This window comes from Selaginella moellendorffii, unplaced genomic scaffold, assembly GCF_000143415.4.
Source record: "Selaginella moellendorffii unplaced genomic scaffold, v1.0 SELMOscaffold_1, whole genome shotgun sequence".
Taxonomy (NCBI): domain Eukaryota; kingdom Viridiplantae; phylum Streptophyta; class Lycopodiopsida; order Selaginellales; family Selaginellaceae; genus Selaginella; species Selaginella moellendorffii.
In genome coordinates, this window is record NW_003314262.1 from 1,943,930 (window position 1) to 1,965,159 (window position 21,230).

The following is a 21,230-nucleotide window of genomic DNA, read 5'->3' on the forward strand; positions in this document are numbered from 1 at the left end:
GCTGTTGGTGAGATCTCAGGAGGAGAAGAGAATAGTGACTTGAAGGGGAGCTTACAAATCACCCTCTGTGTCACTAGATCTGTGTTGTGTGTGTTCGTCTCGCAGTGAGTGCACCAACGGGAATTAAATCTGCATTCCTGAGTTGCAACAGCCTCTTTCTTGGACTCCACCAGCTCCTAGAGTAGCTTGTCATGGTGTGATTGTTGCTGAAGAATGATCTCCTTCAGCTGCCACATCTCATTTGTAAAGTTCCCAATATCCGAAGGTGTATGCTCACTAGTGACAGGCTTTGGTGTGGACAGGTGAATGGCTGCACAAGGTGACTCTGATAGGGTGATGGCTAGGTCAAAATCAACTCTAGCAATCCATAGGTTGACAAGGAGCTCTCTTTCCAGCTTTGTGGCAAATGAAAATGCCTTGTGGCAAGACAACAAATGTCTTCTTAAGAAGTTTCCGCTACAAGTTCCCACGCTGTGAATGCCGTGACCCCCTGTTACTCATTTTGGACCACTCTACCATCCCAACACTACTTCCAGTATGCTCAAAACCGGGTGATATAGTCAGGAACAAACTCATGAGCACTTTGTTAGAACAAAAAGAGGTCGACAAGTAGCCGATTTGTGGGTTTTTCTTCAACAAAACGTTCTTTGAAAGAAGCGAGTAGTGTCTGGAAGTTTGTGTGGTCCTCTGGGAGGAGAGAATTTGCCCAGGTGGCTACTTTGCCTTCGAGAGATTGCAAGAAGTCGTGGCACATACAATCATCATCGACAATCATGTTTGTGGTGTAGTAGTAATCAAAGCGACTAATATGTGATGTTGGAGAGACTATCCCAACACTTGAGAAGGTTAGCAAAACACTCCCCTTCTGCAGAACATAGAGCTGAGGTCGAGCTAAAGGTGGCTGCACCATAGCTTGTAAATCTAAGTCACTGGAATCTGCCAATGATGAAGAGGACTCAGCCCGAGAAGGTGCTGTGCGTCAATTTGGCCAAATCTAGCACCAAGAATAATAGCTACTTGTAAATTTAAGCTAGATCTACAAGCCCAAATGCACTGATTTGAGAAATTAGGCCAAGGATCTAGGTGAGAAAGTGAAAACCCCAAAATGTTCCTCAAACCGAGCCAAGAAACGTTGTATCTCTTCAAATACTGCACAGCTTAATGAGCACCATACCTTGCTGGAAAGAGGAGCTCCAGACCTATTTAACAAGCCCAAGATCAAACAAAACCACTGCCAGACGAACAAGAAATTCCTTTCCAAAGTCTACAGCCAAAAGAAAAAAAGATAAATGACGCCTCCGAAAGTACTATGCATCATGCTGGATTCACCATTTGTTGGGGGAAGGAGGGGCACCTCCCCCAACGCTCACTCAAAAACGAGAAATGTTTCAATACTCTTTGCAAAATGCGCCCCCCCTCCCCCCCCCATGTGGGGCAAGGGTTTTATACAAAGAAGATGGGGAATATTTTGAAGACCAAAATATTCCCTCTCTCTTTCTCACTCTCTTAGTGGCCATGCCCTAACATCATTATACTCATAATATAAATGTAACTTTTTAGTATCTAACTTATAGTTATTGGAGGATTGGCCATTCTTTTTACTCTACTACTTGTTCTTGGGTTGTTGACAATCAACCTTATAGTGTGTAAGCTCGCCACAATGATCACAACCTTGGCTATAATTCTTCACAAAGAACTACTGCTTTTTTGTATCCAAAGTAGTCATCAAAGATTTCAACTTGTGATGTTTGTTCCTATCCTTGTGTCTATGGTGATCATCACTATGATTCTCAACAGAAAGACTCATTGAATGCTTGCAAGACCTATGCTTGTCATTATCAAGTCAATGAGCTGCATCAAAGAGCTACTCCAAACTCTTTGTAGGCTAAAAATGACACAAGTGTTACTACATGCTCTCACTATGAAGGCCATCAATGAAGTAGGACTTGTTTTCATCTAAATCTTTTGTTGGAACACGACTAATCAAGCAAGTAAAATTCTTAATATAATCCTCAAGCATCATTTTCTTTTGTTAGGGATGTTAGAGTTCCATGTGAGCATTCTCCACATTGTAGTGAGGGGAAAAACTTAAACAAAAAACAACCTCAAACTCATTTATAGTAGACATTGGTAGTTTATTATCCATAATACAAAACTCCTTAAGCCAATTCTACTATCAAAGATCTATATTATGCAAAACCATTAAAATATCCACTAAAGCCTCTACATCTAGAGTTCCTCTAGCAACTAAGAACTTCTTCACATTAACTAGCCAAACCAAACACTCATATATACCACCATCACGGGAAAAAGTTGGAATCTTGAATCAATCTACTAAAGAAGTTTTACTTAGAGCACCACCACGTCTAGCCTTGAGTGTTTCAACACTCCCACGTATGGTATCCATCATATTATACATTTCATCTTGCATTTCTTGTTAATTGTAATGCATGTGATCATGGGATGAGATTTGGATATACTGCCACCATGGATATTTGAAACCTTGGGGATAAATAGAGATAAAATAGCTACTAAAGGCTCTCTCATCAAACAATTACCCCTTTTTCAGTTGGTTTAAAGGGAGAGAGATAAGGTATGTTACACTGATTTTGATTAGGGGCTCATAATTTATAAATAACATCCTGAATAATCCAAACCTCCACAACACCATTAGCGCTATTGTTGGCACTATTGACAATAGGATTCTAGCATTTATTTTAGTCAACCATCATAACTAACTTCTTTAATACCAATATTACAACCCAGCGCTAAAAAGCAAGAGGTTTAGTCTCCCTAAACTATGTTATGCCTCCTCTTGAGGTTCCTCACCACCCAACCACCCTCAAGCTACCTCAAAAGCTTTATTGTCCTGCTGTTGGAATTTAACCTACCTTATGTCCATGAATAAGAGCGCACCTCTTTTTTCAATTAGTTAAAGGTTTTACGATACTTGGGGTTAAATATCATTGGGTTTGAATAGTACTGGGTTGGATGACCTCCCACGAAGTATAAATTTATGAGGTTACATTTTGTATCTAGGGTCTCAAGCTTGACTCTATTGGTTGACTTAGAGGAAATATACTATATGTTAAGATTAACATCTAACAAGTTCAATTTGCTTCTGACTAAGCTTGACCCAAGGGTTAGGGTGTCAAGAGAGCAAGACTCTCATAAAAGCCCTTTATAGTCTTATTCCTACACTCAGGAGTTTGGCTCCATCCCTTAATTAAAGGCTTTAAAACTTAAGTCCCAATTTGTTACCCTTGGCATATGTGTCTAAGGATTAAGTTGCACTCCATAGTTATTTTATTATTAAGCTTCACCTTTTTCTAAGGCTTTAGTATAATAGTATATTTAAAGCTAATAAAAGGGTGTGTAGCTTTGGGAGCATTGTGGATTTTCCTTCACAAAAGTACCTCCACTCTAGTATGATGCCAAGTGGTTGAAAGAAGCTCAATTCATTAGAATTAGATGAACTCATGTAGCCAATTATAGGGTAGCTATTGTCGACTAGTCACATCACCCGCCTCTTTATTGATATTTCTTATTTCAATAAAGGGCATGACCATGTAAACAATTCTAACCACCTATTTACAATATTCTATCTAAACCTTACTAACAGGTTTAGTTTCATTGCTCAAGAGGGTTGGGACCTCTAACTTCTTTTTCTATGTCCCTGCAGTCAAGGGCATATCACACTTTTATAAGCTGGGTGACACCCAAAGTAGCAAGGGTGGCTAACTCCATTGTTTATTTCCTTGTTAGTGACGGCTGGAAAGTGTTTGAGTTTGTAGCACATCTAGGTTAGACAAAGAGGTTATCTTAACTCATTTAAGTTAGTGCATTTCTCATATAGTGTGATTGCTGTGAACTTTTTATGGAATTGTTTCCTTTGCAGTGATCTAGACTAAAGTATGCATTGACAAAGACGTCAATCTTCCCTAAGGGGGGGAGAGTGTCATGAATATGACTATGGGTATTGAAAGTTATTTGTCGACTAATCCTTTCAAATATTCTTTCCTTACTGCCACAATGGCAAGAAGTCAATATTGCTACACCCTTTATCAGTCCCTCTTGTTCAAGTGTTAGTAAACTATGTTTAGCATCTATACTTAACCAGATGAACATAAGGGTAGGAACTTTTATGTGTTTGTTGCTGAGCATACTTGGCCTGGCTCTTAGTTGTTTTTTGCTCTATCTTGCACTCACTTGACAAAAACCCTCATGTATTAAGACTAGTCTTTCAATATCGCTAAATGATAGTTTACTGTGTCTGCCAAACACCCTTGCTATCATGCACCTTGTGTTAGTATTGTTTGGTTACAATTGCTATTTATAGAAAGTGTTTAGATTTACTAATTTGGCATATTTACAGAATGTAGAGATTGTCCTAAACACAATGGCGTTCACCCTATGTCCAAATTCACAATTTAGTTCCATTATATATTTAGTAAGTTTCAAGTTAGTCCCAGAGACGAACTCGTAGTACTAAGGGTGGCTAAGGGTGAAAGCCCAAAGCGTATGTTCCTCAAGGGGGGGTGGGAGTAGGATATGGAAGGTTCCAAATGTATAACAGAGATAGTGGGTAGGTTGGGAATGGACAACTAACTTGTGATATTGTTTAGCTCCAACTTGTATGCATATCCTTGTGTTATGTCTGGCTTGGGTCTAAGCCCAAGTTCTACACCATGCTAGCTGGTGGAGTACCCATATCCTTGTGTTATACCACCAATATACTGAAATAGTGCTAAACTCCATTTGGTTCTATTTTGCATATTAATCCTAACATTGGGATGTTAGATGTTCCAGAACTATTCTAATTCGTTTCGTGTTTTTGTCCCTTCACTTCTTGAGTTATACACTTAAGAGTCACTCCATGCTTTTGTTCCTTTGCTCCTTAGCTCCATGCTTAGGAGTTTGGCACCATTATTTTGTTCACTAGCCTTTCTTCAGAGTGTTTTGACCATTGCAAATAGTTTCTTTTTTGTGGACATGCCAATTTCACTGAGCCTTATCCAACTTGTTTGGTCCACTCCCTATTGAAAGTAAGCACAAAAATGCTGCCTCCTGTGGACATTAATAAAGTAGGAGTCTTTAGCCTTACATTGCCCTACCTTTAAATCCTGGGCCTCCACTCTATATTGTTCTCTTCAGGCATTTGCCAATACCACTAAGTTCCTACCTTGTCTATGCAAGGGTACCACAAATTGATTAAATTAATCCATCCCGAAGATCATATCAAATCCCACCATGTCTAACACGGTGAAATCCATGTCTACTTTCCATGTCTTTACTTTGACTTTTGTTTGTTAAAGTACTTCATTGATGCTTTAGCTAACTTTAACAAACTTTATAGTCCTTGGTTCACTTAGCCACTACACCATTAATCTAGCTTGCCAAACTATGTTTACAGCCACAAAATTATCCAAAGCATCTATGTCAATAAAGATCTAGCTACTTTCAAGCTTCCCTTGGAAGGCTAGTGGATATTGTGAATGACTTTCTACCAAAGTTGCTCGTGTAATAAGTAACTTTGAGTTAGGGATTGGATCATGTACCTTAGTTTAAACTTCACTTAACTTAATGGCTATATTGACTTTGGCTTTCTAATGGGCCTTCTAATGGCCTTCTTTGACTTTCGTTGCTAACAAACTTAGCCTTTTTATCAGGGTTTGTCCCTTTTCACCTAAATCCCCATATACTTGCTCGCTAGCTATCAAATTTGCCTTTTCAAAATTCTGAAGACTCATTCTTAGAGAAACTCTTCCTAAATTTCCCTTTGCTATATGTCCCCTTTGGTTTGACTCCTTTGCTAAATGTGGTCCCCAACTCTATTGTATTCCTCTTTCGCAAATTATCATTGAAATGCACCTTAATAGCTGCATCCAATGTTTCCTTGTAGTTGATCAAGTTTCAACACATCACCTCACTTTGAGCCCATGTCTGTAAGCTTGATATGAAGGCATGGAATGCATCCATATTGCCCATTTCCGTAACAAGGATCCTCTTTGCTATAAACACATTTATATATTCTTGAATAGTTCTTATTTACTTTATCCTACTCAACTCATCCCTTAAATGCAGAGTAGCATTTGGAGGAACATAAGTTGCACGGATCCTCACCTTCATCATTTCCCAAGCAGCCCTAAACCAGTCCTTCATTGGCCTCCATTATTCTCCACCAAACTTTAGCATTATCTGCTAAGTATGGTTTTGCTTATAGGACCTTTTCCAAGCTTGATAACCACAATGCTCTAAAATAATCCTTTATATTGTAAAACTAACCCTTCACCACCTTATATTCCTTCACTCCTTTGAAGATCAATGGGGGCTTTGGTTTATACTTGGGAACTACTTAAGGGACTGATTCTACTTTGGTTTATTCAACCTTATTCATTTCCGCCTCAGTTTTCACTAAAGGGTCCATGCCTTCTGCACTACCAATATCCGTAGTCTTTTACCTTTTCTTTCATTTCTCAATACACTTTAATTTACGTAAGAAGGTCTTTAGCAGGGCATTGGTCTGTGCTAATTATCCTTTTAAAATGTCCAATTAAGCCTTGGATGACCAAACTTCACCATTAGACTCTTGTTTGGAATTTTACTCATTGGAGTCAGCCTTATGCAAAGATTCCTTATCCATAGTTTCTTGTTCAATTGGAGAAGGATAGATGTAAATTGTTGGGAGATGACTAAAGTAGAGTGTAAGAGAACCAAGATAGAAATGGAATTTCTTGCAAAGCTAGAGCCCTAAGAAGAAGGCTCTAATACTAAACTGTAAGCCATAAATTTTTTCTTTCCAATTTGTTAATTTACCTTGTCTATCCATTCACCATTACCTTAGCCTTTATTAAGTTCCCTTGCCAAAGTTTCCACCTATTATACTAACTCCTACTTGGTTCTACTTAGTTTCAGTTACTCACTACACAAGCAATGGTGTGTTAGCTATCCATCCATGGATTGCCAAATTTTCTTCGAATCCCACTCCCCGGGTTAGACTAGACTTAAAGTTCAACTACACTCCCTACAAGCACAAACAACCAAGAATAACAAACCTCCAGGTTTTTAACATCCCTTGGTACAACAACACTTAATCATGAGACCCTCTAAATCCTAAACCTTGAGTGCATCTCTTACTTTAGGACTTTAGGGGGAAATATTGTGGCCTAATGGCCTAATATAGGTACCCCTACTCCCCACTTCCATCCTAAAAGAAAGGCCCAAGCTCCTAGGAAGAAACAAGGACCAATGAGCAGTATAGTACTCAAATGAACACCATTCCACATGAGCTGAGAGTACCGCAATCAATTTCCCTTCAAAGAGTGGGAGTTACTTTTGAGCACTTCCTTAGGTGGCCCCCTCCAACACCACTTGAGTCCATGCTCACTCCCACCCAAGTCCCCTAACCCCCAGCCTCAACCACAAGTTGGTTTGGAAGCACCACTAGAGAGTTCCTTCAAGACTAATTTTTGGATCTCACTATCTCTATTATATTTTTGGTATTAGTATTTGGACTTAATCTCTCAGACTTGATCTCGGACTCAGTCTTGGACTTGACCTCGGACTTGGTCTTGGACTCGATCTTGGACTCGGTCTCAGACCTGATCTTGGATCTCGGACTCGGTTTCAAACTTGGTCTCTAACTTGGTTTCAAACTTGGTCCCTGACTCGGTCTCAAACTCAGTTTTGAACTTGGTCTCAAACTCAGTCTTGAACTTGGTCTCAAACTCAGTTTTAAACTTGGTCTCAGAATTGGTTTCAGACTTGATTTTAGACTCGGTATCAAAACTCGGTCTCAGAGTCGGTTTCAGACTCAATCTCAAACTCGGTCTTATCCGATGAACTCTTTATAATTTCGGTCATGGTTTCAAAGATCCTTTAGTATATGACACCTCAAGGAGTTGATTCCTTACACTTAGATGATCTAGAAAATTAGCAATGTGAAGAAGAAGGTATACTTGAAAATGTTCCCAAGACTACTTTTTGTACACTATTTGGTTTTTTTAAATTCTTGGTAATGCCATTTAGTTTGAACAATGCTCCAACAACTTTCTAGCGAATAATAAATAAGGTTTTTTGCAATATACCAAAGGTGACTACTAACTTCATCTATAATATCTTGATCTACTCAAAAGGGATATGGAAGGAGCATGTTTATGATATTCATAAGGTGTTAGATCTACTATAGTAAGTTGGTTTAAAGTTGAAGTAGTCAAAGTGCATATTTGGCTCCAAAGACACAACTTATCACAGGTACCATATTTTTTATGAAGGTTTGTAAATTGATCTTGACAAACTTGTGGCTATTCTAGAAGTTTGTACTCCGAAGTGTGTGAATGATATACAACACTTTCTAGGCAAGGTGCAATATCTCAATCATTTCATTGATCATCTTTCTAATCATATTATACCATTGTTAAAATAGTCAATATCATTTTTTATCTAGTTTAAGGATTGTAAATAGTTATTAATAACTCCTTCAGTTTTAGCATGTCTTGATTACACTCAATAATTCATTTTACGTATGAATGCTTTTAATATTGGTTTTGAAGTGTTGATGCAAAAGAGTCTAGGTGTGCCTAGTCGGCATCATCCTATTGCATACATCAACCGTATATTACTAGAGATGAATTACTCCACAACAGAGAATGAGTGTTTAGTAGTAATTTTGGGTTTTAAGAGGCTTCATATATATTTGCATAGTTTTTGAACATTACTAAAAAGTGATAATGCTGCAATTACTTCATTATTGAAGCGAAAGAATTTAATTGATCGTACTATTTAATGAGCTTTGAAGTTTCAAATATATAATTTTGAGGTTATTCATTGCATAGAGAGTTCTATGGCTAATATTAATGCCCTTTCTTAATGTCCTTTCCCTTTTTCATTATCTTCTCCATTTCCTAATAAGTTTGTTATTCCAATATCAATGGATTTTCGAAACAAATATTCTATGCCATTAGTGGTTGTTGTACATGATGTTTAATGTCTATAAAGTATGGAGCAAGATTTACCTTCTTTTAACGAGGTTCATGAGCTTCAAAATATTGAGTTTTAGACCTAAAAGCTTCATTAGAGGTTTTAGAATTTTGTATCACTTATTAATGACTTGCCATTTCGGCATTTACAATTTTAATATCACCTTTATAACAACTTTTTTTATTTTGTGGGGACTAATCTTGTTAATAATCTACAACTGATGGTGCGTTCAATATTTATTCCATACTTTCTCCATATTTATCATGACTTTCCTATTCTAAATAGATATAAACATCAATATGTGATTATGAAGTTGCACAAGTCTTTGTATAAGTGTATTTAATTGGGGTTTAGACCCCTACTTATATACAAGAATGGATGAACTATATTACGATTTATATGCTATAGTACTATATCTAACTAAGGTAATATATGTATATACATACATATATTTACAAACTTTATAATAATATTTAATTTGTTTAAGGGTCTCTTTGTTTAGTAAATTATATCAAGATGTTACAGAAAATCACAAGTTTCAACAAACTGATACTCTAGATATGTAGCGATTTAAATATTTCATTCATTTCCTTAAAAAACCCTTGGGAGGGGGAGCGATTTGAAAATTGGGATATTCTTTGTTTTAGGGTTTATCGATTCTTCATGAATGTCCGGCGAGCGCGACACCACTGCCATCGCGATCTCCTCGCACACATCAATCCTGCGGGACTGCGCCAGCACTCGAGATCTGACCGCCGCCAAGCAAGCGCAGTGGGAGATTGCCAGGGATGGATTCGGGGGCGACAGGTACCTTGGCAATCTTCTCGTCCAAGCCTACGGCAAATGCCGTAGCGTCCGCGATGCCAGAGAGGTTTTCGATCGCATCCAGCACCGAATAATCTTCTCCTGGACGATCATGCTCGGCGCCTACGCTGACAATGGCCACGGCCGCGAGGCCCTAGGCCTGTTTCACGAGATCCAGTCGCGTGGCATGGCGATCGACAATGTGACGCTCGTCAGTGCTCTCAAGGCGTGTGCCGTGGCCGGGGATCTGGAAGAGGGCCGCGGCATTCATGCCAATGCGCGGTCTCTAGGGTATGAATCCAAGATCATCGTGGCCACCGTGCTGGTGAGCATGTATGGGAAGTGTGGGCATTTGGAGGAGGCCAAGGAGGTGTTTGCGACGCTGGTGGAGAGGAATTGCGTGTCCTGGAACGCGATGTTAGCAGCGTATGCCCAGAACGGGCATTGTGAGGAGGCTGTGAGGCTCTATCGTCTTATGTGCTTCAAGGGGATCAAGCCCGATAGAGTCTAACGAAATGCAAAGTGCACTCTGCCACCAAGCATAATGCTACAAAAGAAAGGCACAAGGGTCACCTTTCTAGAAAAGTGCAACGGCCACTTTTCTTACACCAACTCCAGACTCTATACAACTCAATTGCCTTATCCCCAAAAGTCAGCATTCCTTTTGGGTTGCATCATACAGACTACTTACTAAGGTTTAAGTTAACCGAAGTCAACCCCAACCCTTTCGCTAGTTTGTACTAGCTTACGAAAATAGAATGGTTTTCAAGCAAAGTGATCAACAGATCAGCCATTGGATAAGTCTAAGAAAATTTGTGGAAAATTTTCCATCCTAGAGAAAGAATGACTCTTGGTCTAGGAATACAAACTTCCAAGATTCAACCAACTTCTTCCTACTAACAACTTCACATAGGTTCACCTCAACACCAATTCTCATGACCCATAGTATGCTTAAGCATCGAACATCTTTTTGCCCATATTTCTGACATCCAACTCCGACATCTGCCAAAATGCAAAGTGATCATCTAAGGCTTGATCACGAAGACCATATCTTCGGATATTCACATTGCACTAACACTCTTCTTCAACCATTTTCAGGATTCAATTTGAAGCTAAAACACTAACAAGAAAAATGACATGGAAAATCAAGCTCTAAGGAAAATTCCTCATCACTCAAAATAACAATGCCACTTCCACTAACACAAGTGCTAGCGATGTCAATGCCTCAACTACACACTTTCTCCATCCAATAATTTACTCCAAGTGTTAACGGACCAACTGACAAGCCATAGCAAGTGAATGCTACAACCCTTTTCCAACACCTTAGTGGGCAAACTCAAGGAAACAAGGAACCAACTTAAGCTTAGCATAATGAACCACCATCGAGAATCCAGTCAAAGCTACTACAATGCTATTTCGTGCAAGTAGACTAATTTCTCCATCAACCACTTTGGGGTTGATCATCATTTAACCAAGCAACTTCGTAAACACATTGCTCATTATCACATGGATATGATATAGAAATCACAATGACTTGATCATCAATTGAGCAACACCACGAGCAATGCCAATGTCATTACTTCAAAGGCTTATGTGAGTATCAAGTGCCAACTCAATTCGACAAAATGCAACATAAATGCCACACTCCACTGATAGAGATTTACAACACTCAACATCACTAACTTTTGTTCACAACATGAACAAACTCATGCCACTCTCTATCCAACCAAACTCAAAACTAATCCAACATCAAGCTACTCAAGGAACAATAGCAAGGTTCCCCAGAAAATAATTGAGCATTGCAACCCAAGTCTTCCAATAGCAAGCTATCGCGAATGTGACTTTGGGTATCGAAAGTTACCTGTCAACCAGTCCTTACGGACACTCTTACCTTACTGCCACGATGGTAGGAGGTTGGTATTGCTGGACCCTTTATCAGTCCCTCTTGTGCTAGTGGAGTTAACACCTCGTTGCAAATCATCTCTCCAAGAAGAGAAAATGATTTACGTATTTGATCCTCTGTCCTCGATGACTCTCTTTTCGATCTCATCTTTGACCAAACCTCAAGCTTGCTTTCGCACTGCCTTCAGTTCAATCCAAGAAAAGTTTATGAGAGAGCACGGCAATGATTACTTGAACCAATAGACTAATCCCTACAGTCTTGGTTGATTCACTTGTAATCATGCCTAGGAAAGATCCACTAGCGCCATGCTAAACAGCTATGGACCAGCCTATTTGCCACTCATAGCAAACTCAGGGAAGGTTTACTTTCACCCACGGTACATGGAACAACTTATGGAACCACTGATAGGCTAACATTAATCCTGCCCACTCAAAGTTTAATCACTAGTTGCTAATGTGCCTCACTCACGAGCCCAAGCGTAAACTCGTGCTAACAGAGCATCTCAAATCCATTCTATGAGCCCAAGAGAAAGCTCACATTATTAGGTACAAAAAGTAACCAAAACCATACCCAAGGAACGAATGTGAACCCTTTGCACCAAACATGTACCCACTTAGATCATCGTTTTCATCTCTACATATGCAACGAGACTAGTTGCCCAATCTCATTGAATAGTACTCGCTGAGACTCATCCTCTGATACCAAATGTAGCACACCTTTATCCTATGGTAATTTACCATAGGATAACACCACGAAGTGGAACCTAAACCCTTTTTGTGCCACATGACAAATGCCATGTGTCACATGCCATGTGTCCATGCCACGTGTCCATAGGAACCTGAGGTTCAGGTCCTTGGGCCACTGAACAAAGGAATGGTGCCAAACTCCCAAGCGTGGAGCCAAGGAGTGATGGAACCGAATCACGAAGCAACTCCCCAGCATAAAGCCTAAGGAGCAAAGGGACAGGGGCCCGGAGCGACTTGGAACAGTCCTAGAGTAACCAGCATCCCAATGCCAGGACCAGCACACAAAACGGAGCCAAACGGAGTCTGGCGCTATTTCGGCATACCGGTGGCCTAACGCGAGGATATGGGTACTCCACCAACTAGCATGGAATGGAACTTGGGCTTAGACCCAAGCCAGACGCAGAACAAGGACAGACACGCAAGCGGGAGCTAGACTATGCCTCAGGTTGGTCAGCCATGCCCGACCTACCCACTATCCCTACTATACATTTGGAACCCCCCACAGCCCCCCCCCCCCCCCCCCCCTTTGAGGAACACACGCTTTGGGCTTTCACCCCAAGCCTCCCTTAGTACCAGGAGTTAGTTGTAAGGAACCGACTCCCCGAGATGTCGTAGGCTAAAGGATCCCCAAAAGCTTGACCGAAATGACAAAGAGTTCATCAGATGGGACCAAGTTGAGGATCGAGTCCAAGACCGACTCTAGGACCGAGTTCGAGATAGAGTCCGGAATCGAGTCCGAGACCGACTCGGGGACCGAGTTCGAGTCCGAGTTCGAGACCGAGTTCGAGACGGAGTCCGAGATCCGAAATCGGGTCTGAGACCGAGTCCGAGGTCGAGTCCGAGGTCGGGTCCGAGATCGGGTCCGAGATCGAGTCTGAGATCGGGTCCGAGATCGAGTCCGAGATCGAGTCCGAGACCGAAGCCGAAGTTGGATCCGAAATCGGGTCCGAGATTGAGCCAGAGACTAAGTCCAAGTACTAATACGGGTCAAGGGGTGAAAGCCCAAAGCGTGCGTCTCCCAGGGGGGGGGGGGGGGGGGGGGGCCTTCCGGGGGTTCCCAAAATTTTGTAGGGATAGTGAGGTCCAGGAACCAGTCTTGAAGGAACTCTCCAGTGGTGCTTCCAAACTGACTTGAGGTTGAGACTGGGGCCGAGGGGCCTTGGGTGGGAGTGAGCATGGGCCTGAGTGGTGCCGGAGGGGCCACCTAGGGAAGTGCTCAAGAGCAGCTCCCACTCCCGAAAGGGAAACCGACTGCGGTGCTCCTGGCTCAGGTGGAGTGGTACCCCACTTGAGTACCTTGAGGCTCATTGGTCCTCGCCCTTCCTAGGGGCTTGGGCCTTCCCTTTGGGATGGAAGTGGGGGGGTAGAGGTACCCATACCGGGCCGTTAGGCCACGGTGTTTCGCCCCGACGTCCCGAAACAAGTGCTGCACCCAAGGCTTGGGATTTAGAGGGTCCCATGATCAAGTCTTGTGGCACCTTGGGGTGTTAGGAATCTGGAGGCTTGGTGTGCTTGGCTGCTTGTGCCTGCGGGGAGTGTAGCTGAACCTTAAGTCCAGTCTAACCCGGGGAGGGGGATTGAGAGAGATTTGGGAATCCGTAGATGGATGGCTAACACTCCGTTGCTCATGCAGTGAGTAGCTGAAACCAAGTAGGACCAAGTAGGAGCTAGTACCATAGGTGAGAACCTTGGCGAGGGAACTTAGCACAAGCCAAGGCAGAGTTGGTCGGATAGTCGAGGTAAGCTGGCAAATTGGAAAGGAAAAATTTGTGGCTTACAATTTGGTATCGGAGCCTCTTCCTCAGTTCTAGCGAAGGATAAAGGCGGATTGCTGGGAGATGGCAAGGGCGGGACGTAAGCGAACCCAGGCGGAGACGGAACCTCCTCCGGAGCTGGAGCCTCCGGTCGAACAAGAGGCTATGGATGAGGAATCCTTGCATGAGGAGGACTCCAGTGAGGCAACTTCCAAACAAGAGTCCGGTGGTGAGGTTCGGTCGTCCAAGGCTCGATTGGACGTTCTAGAAGGACAATTGGCACAGACAAATGCTCTGCTAGAGACTCTCGTACGCAAGCTAAAGCGTGATGGGAAGCAGAAGAAAAAGTGAAAGACTGCGGATGCTGGCAGCGCAGAAGGTGCGGACCCTTCGGCAGGGACTGAGGCAAAACCAGACAAGGTCGAACAGACCGAAGTGGAATCAGTCCCTCAGGCAGTTCCCAAATACAAACCGAAGCCCCCACCAGTCTTCAAGGGAGTGAACAAAGGGTATGTTAGGTTGAGCAAGTCGCCATATGGGGCGCCGGTGTTATTTGTGAAAAAGAAAGATGGATCTATGCGCATGTGCATAGACTACCGGTTGCTCAACAAGTATACAAAGAAGAACAAATACCCTTTGCCAAGGATTGAGGACCTATTCGATAGGTTGGGAAAGGCAAAATACTTCTCGAGGATTGACCTAAGGTCAGGATACTACCAGATCAGGGTAGCCGAGGAAGATGTCGAGAAGACAACCTGTCGAACGAGGTATGGGAGCTTTGAGTTTCTGGTGATGCCCTTCGGGCTATGTAATGCGCCGGCAACGTTTTCGGCTCTAATGAACCACATCTTTGTACCCTATCTGGATCACTTCATGGTCGTCTATATCGACGACATCCTGATCTATAGCGAGACGCTAGAGGAGCATGCCGAACACTTGGCGAAGGTGTTTGAGAAACTAAGGGAACACAAGCTGTATGCTAAAGAGAGCAAATGTGACTTTGCTCAACAAGAGGTAAAGTTTCTCGGGCATGTGATGGGCCAGGACAGGCTCAAGGTGGACCCGGAGAAGGTCCAAGCGATCCAGGAATGGGAGCGACCAGCCAATGTACACGAGTTGAGGGCATTCCTGGGGCTATGCAACTACTATCGAAAGTTTATCAGACACTATTCGAGAGTAGCCCTGCCCTTAACGGACCAAACAGGAAAAGGGAAGATAGTGTGGACAGCGGAATGCGAGGCGGCATTTGTCCACCTCAAAGGGAAGTTGAGGAAGGCTCCCGTATTGGCATTACCAGACTTTGGTAAGGACTTTGAGGTAGAAACGGACGCTTCGGACTTTGTGTTGGACGTAGTTTTGAAGCAAGATAACCATCCAGTAGCGTTCTTCTCGAAGAAGTTGGAGAAGGCTCAAAGGAAGTGGCCTGCCCACGAAAAGGAACTATTTGTGGTGGTCAAGGTGCTCAAGGAGTGGTGACACTACCTTGGGAGACACTTCAAGGTTTACACGGACAATGTGGCAACGAAACACTTCTTGTCACAGCCCGACCTGAGAGGGAAACAGGGTCAATGGGCCAATGCCTTGGCCGAGTTTGATTGCGAGATTTTGTACAAGCCTGGGAAGAGCAACATCGTGGTAGATGTGTTGAGTCGAAAAGCGAGCTTGAAGTTGGCGATATCCAATGCGACAGCAACCTTTTGGGATGATGTGCGGACAACATATGAGAATGATGGTCTAGCACAAGAAGTGTTGCTGAGGAATCTAAAGGCACGGGAAGCTCACCAAAGAGGTGAGCTGCCAACGGAAGAGAAAACGGGCTATGCAGAACGCAACGAACTCATCTATTACAAGCGAACGAGGGTGTATGTTCCAGAAGGGGAACTAAGGAAGGTAGCCTTAGAAGAGTGTCATGACGGACCTCTTGTGGGACACGGCGGAGTGCCCAAGATGATGGGCTTACTCAAGAGGAAGTACCATTGGCCAGATATGGCTAAGGACGTCCAAGACTATGTAAAGACATGTCCAACATGTCAGCAGGTAAAAGCTGTGACTAAGGCTAGTGGGGGCTTGTTGCAAAGCATCCCAATTCCAGATCGCCCGTGGAAATGTCTTACGATGGACTTCATCACGGGACTCCCCCCAAGCGAGGGGTTTGATGCGATATTCGTGGTGGTGGACCGATTTTCGAAAATGGCACACTTCATACCCACCACAATGGAGGTGGATGCGGAAGGTGTGGCAAAGCTGTTCTTCAAACAAGTGGTTCGAGTGCGGGGAAGACCGGAAGAGATCATCTCAGATCGAGATAAGATCTTCACCAGTAGCTTCTGGAGGACTCTCCTGGAACAGTATCGCACCAAGTTGAAATTCAGCACAGCCTATCACCCACAGACAGGTATGGGGTATTGATTCAAGTTGTTGGCACTAACACTTCTTGACAGACGGACAAACAGAAAGGGTGAATAGGCAGCTGGAGGATTATTTGCGATGCTATGTCTCGGGAGACCAGACCGATTGGGTAAGTCATTTGGGACTTGCGGAGATGTGTTATAACAACTCACCACATTTGAGTATCGGGGTGAGTTCATGGGAAGTCATCAATGGGCGAGCTATTGAAGGTCCTGTGGAACTCGGCATGGCCGAGTATCATGGAGAGTTGCCCGCAGTGGAGGCATTCACGGTGGAAAGACTCAGCATTTGGAATCTAGTGAGGGATTCCTTGGAACGGGCTCAACAAAGGCAAACCAAATATGCGAACCAGAAGCGTTGGGATGTAGAGTTCCAAGCTGGGGAGAAGATGTGGCTGAACACCAAAAACCTCAAACTACCAAGTGAGATCAGCCGAAAGTTGACCCAAAGGTAAAGATGCATGTATTCCTATAAATGAATTGATCTTGAGTTCCTTAAGCAGGTTCGCGGGGCCTTACGAGATTGAGGCACAAATCGGTAAAGTGGCTTACCGACTCCGACTTCCTCGAGAGATGGGGAAGATGCACCCAGTGTTCCACGTGAACTTACTCAAGCCGTACTTTGAGGATTTGCTTCGCAAGGACCAAGTGAGACCTTTACCTGAGGTTATCCAAGGGGAAGAGGAATACGAAGTCGAGGCCATCCTCAATGCGCGCAAGAGCAAGCGACAAGGACGCGAGGTGAGAGAGTTCCATGTGAAGTGGAAAGGATTTCCACACTGCGAAGCAACATGGGAACCGGAGGAGAACCTAGCGAACGCGCGAGATCTAGTGGAGGAATTTCTGCAAGGCAGAACTCTATGTACTTATGCAAAATTCAATTAAAAATATCAATTTGCAAAGTTGAGCAAGTGGCATATGTTGGGACCCGAAGGCGCGCCAAAGGTAAAATTTCTTGGACATATAGTCGGTGGTGGCGTAATTGAGGTTGATCCAAAGAAAGTGGAAGCGGTGAAGTCCTGGGAAGTCCCGACCACTGTATCAGATGTTCATTCTTTTCTTGGTTTCGCGGGATACTATTGCAAGTTTGTCCGCAATTTTGCAAGAATTGCTCTTCCGTTGACTGAGTTGACGAAGAGTAGTATTCCGTTTCATTGGACACCAGCTTGCCAGCGTGCTTTTGTACGGTTGAAGGAGATCTTGACTACGGTTCCTGTTCTCAGGATCCCAGATCTTGATAAACCCTTCAAAGTGAATTGTGATGCATCTGGCTATGCTATTGGTGTTGTATTGCAGCAAGATTGTGACAAAGCGGTTGGTGTTACGCTAAGGCAACTTGGTTGTCCTGTTACATTCTATTCTAAGAAATTGGATGAAACTCAACGAAGATGGCCAATGCATGAGAAAGAGATAGTGTCGGCCTTGGAACACTGGAGACACTACTTAGGTGGACACACCAAGGTTTATATAGATAGTAACATATTGAGCTACTTTGCTATGTAGCCTAAGCTTACACTGAAGCAGGCTCATTGGCAAGAGAAGCTTGCTAGATATAATATTGAAATCATATATAAACCTGGAAAAGACAATATTGTTCCAAATGCATTGAGTGGTCGAGCTCAGTTCTAGGCAATATTGGCAATCAGTTCAGACTGGTTGGAGGATGTTCGGGTTTTATACGGAAGTGATCCATTGGCAAAGACAATCTTGCACCATACGGAGTTGTTGAAGCAGAACCCTGGTAGCGACGGCGAAAGCTGTTAGTCGAACCAATGCGAAACTTCACTTTTCAATTCAGGATGGGCTTATATTCTATAAGCAAGAAAGATTGTATCTTCCCTCTAAGGATCTGTAGCAGTTGTTTCTACGGGAACATCATGATGTTCTAGCAGTAGGTATCGAAAGATACTTGTTGGCCAGTCCTTATGGACACTCTTTCCTTACTGCCATGACGGCAAAAGGTCGGTACAGTTAGTTCCTTTTATCGTTCCCACTTGAGCTAGTTGAGAAATTGGTCAATGACCGTGTACTTAAATCAGATAAACATAAGGTAGGAACCCTATGTGTTTCTTGCTGAGCATACTCAGCCTGGTTTGAGAAACTCTTATCATTGTTTTGCACTTGCTAATATCAAGAAGCCCCACGATATTGAGAATAGTGTGAGACACAAAATCCCTAGGCCCCAAAGTGGAGCCGGAAAGGGTGCCACGTGGTAGTGGCCGAAGCGAAAGCCCAAACGAGTGTAACACGTTTGGACTAAAAGCTCTGACTTGGAAGGTCGAGAGCGGGAGTGGAACTCCCAACAAAGTGCTCAAGGAGCGAGCACAAAGCGAGCAATAAGCAAGGCTCCAAAAAGGGACCCAAAAAGGACCAACACATGACACGTGGAAGAGTCCGAGATAGACCCGAGATGGAGTCCGAGGTGGACCGAGACGGAGTCCGAGATGGACCCGAGATGGAGTCCGAGATGGAGTCCGAGATGGACCCGAGATGGAGTCCGAGATGGAGTCCGAGGTGGACCGAGATGGAGTCCGAGATGGACCCGAGACAGAGTCCGAGATGGACCCGAGACAGAGTCCGAGATGGAGTCCGAGATGGACCGAGATGGAGTTCGAGATGGAGTCTGAGATGGAGTCCGAGAAGGACCCGAGATGGAGTCTGAGGTCGAGACCGAGACCGGGACCGAGACCGAGACCGAGACCAGGACCGAGACTGAGACCGAGGCCAAGGCTGAGACCAAGCCCGAGCCTGAGTCCAAGTCCGAGTCCGAGTCCGAGTCCGAGTCCGAGTCCGAGTCCGAGTTCGAGTCTGAGAGGGTGAAAGCCCAAAGCGTTCGTCTCCCAGACCCTGGGGGGTTTGGTGAGCTCCAAAAGTATAGTAAGGGGGAGGAATGCAGTGGAGCCAGTGTGGCCAGGAAAGGCCAGTGTGGCCAGGAAAGGCCAGTTTGGCCCAGGAAGGGCCCGACCCAGTGTTGGGTGATGAACTGACCACTGGGAAGTCCAAGACTAGAGTGAATACGGACCGACAAGCGGGGTAGCTTGGTGAAGTGTTCAAGAGCCGGCTCTAGTTCCCCCGGGAGATCGACTAGCCGATGCTCCCAGTCCAAGTGTGGGTGGCACTACCTACTTGGATACCAGGCGTGGCTCAACGGAACCTCGCTCTAAGCCCATGGCTAGAGCACCTAAAGGCGGAAGGCGAGGAGAGTACCCACGGGGCTCGCGTAGGCCCACGGTGTTTCGAAATGTTGTCCCGGAGTCCCAAATGGAGAAAGGAGGAAGAGCAGTCCTCTAGTGTGGTGATTAAGGATACAGTCACATGGTGAGGAAGTCCCGGAGGACCATGGGACTTAGTGGTCGGGCCTGTGGGCCTTGATCGAGTGGCAGTGTTGGCGAACATGGCCATGGACAGAAAAGGGACTTGGTAGGAACTGACAAAGGGATATTGGGGAAGGCTATTCCCCATGTCTGTGGGCATCCTAAGGATGCTAAAGAGTGGATCTAGGTTGACCACTCGTGGACGGATGGCCCAGTCTTGGAGAGACGGGATTGTGATGCAAGTGGTATTGGACCACTAGTGCGGCAAAGGTGAATGGGCATGGCCTTAGCGTAACGGGCCGATATGTCAGTGGTGCCTTTGGGTGTCGGTCTTGGGACCGGACACGTGGAGCACTTGGACTAAGTGCAAGCGATGAGTGGCATGGATGCCATTCTTGGGCTAGCAAGCCCCAAGTCCTGAATTGGACTTAAGGGGGTTGTGAATGAGACTCCTCCAAGCGGTCGAAGGTGTGGTTAAGTGACTAAAGTAGAATGGAAAAATTAGTCGCTTACAACTTGGTATCGGAGCTGTTCCTTAGTCCGACTTTTATTGGTGCTCTAGTATATCACTATTGATATTGGCATCGAAAGGTCCTAGGAGTGGGCTTATCCTTGAGGAGTAGCACGTCGAGAGGACATGGCTCTCCACTCGAGTTCATGCATGAACTTGGGCACGATGTGGTGGATAGAAAAGGGGCCAGTAAGGGAACGACTTTGGGATCTTGGGAACAGTATATGGTTTTCCTTAGAGAGTTGAGGATGTGATCCAGATGAGCATTTGACTTAGCAAACTGGCTAATGTAGTTGTGGTAAACAACTATAGTTGGGATCACGGGAAAGATAAAGACTCCAAAGCAATAAAGGAGTCACAAGATTATCCTCATATAGTTGAGGTTGGTGCTCATGAATGTGAGACCAGAAGTAATGACCGTGGGAGGTCAAATACGGAAGAAGACTCTAGTCCTTGAAATGGTAGCTAGGGCTGCCTTTAATAAATGCTGGAACAACCCAAGGAGTTGGGGGGTGTACTTAGAGATGAGTTGGTACTCTCATCACATGGACAAGTAGTCCTAAGGGGCAAAGGTTGCCCCAGAGAACAAAATCAAGTGTCAGAGTAATATTTGTGAAAATAGTCCTTGTGAGTGAGGACATGAATGCAAGAAGTGTATTCTAGTGAGCTAGTGCCCGACAAGTAGAACCTTACGGGTCTGTGGATTAACCAAGTCCAAAACTGCTGGATGACTCAAGTAGAGTCAAGGGATGGTCCTAAAGGACTAATGGAAGCATTTGGTCTGAGGTGTGTTGTACCCCACGAAGGATGG

General features: G+C 44.0%; 1 protein-coding gene across 1 annotated transcript; it reads left to right on the plus strand.

Moving 5' to 3' along the window:
• Nucleotides 1–9,646: 9,646 nt before the first annotated feature.
• On the plus strand, nt 9,647–18,358 carry LOC112348047 (pentatricopeptide repeat-containing protein At2g34400-like). Its single transcript, XM_024679994.1, has 2 exons — nt 9,647–10,200; nt 18,241–18,358. Exons 1-2 carry the CDS (start codon nt 9,647–9,649, stop codon nt 18,356–18,358), a joined length of 672 nt encoding a protein of 223 aa, XP_024535762.1.
• The last annotated feature ends 2,872 nt before the right edge of the window (nt 18,359–21,230 follow it).

Bases quoted from the DNA above. Each gene is read 5' to 3' on its own strand.
- LOC112348047 (XM_024679994.1), top strand. From the start codon at position 9,647: ATGTCCGGCGAGCGCGACACCACTGCCATCGCGATCTCCTCGCACACA. The intron at 10,201-18,240 runs GTTAGCAGCGTA...ATTGGCAATCAG, and splicing joins TGCGTGTCCTGGAACGCGAT to TTCAGACTGGTTGGAGGATG.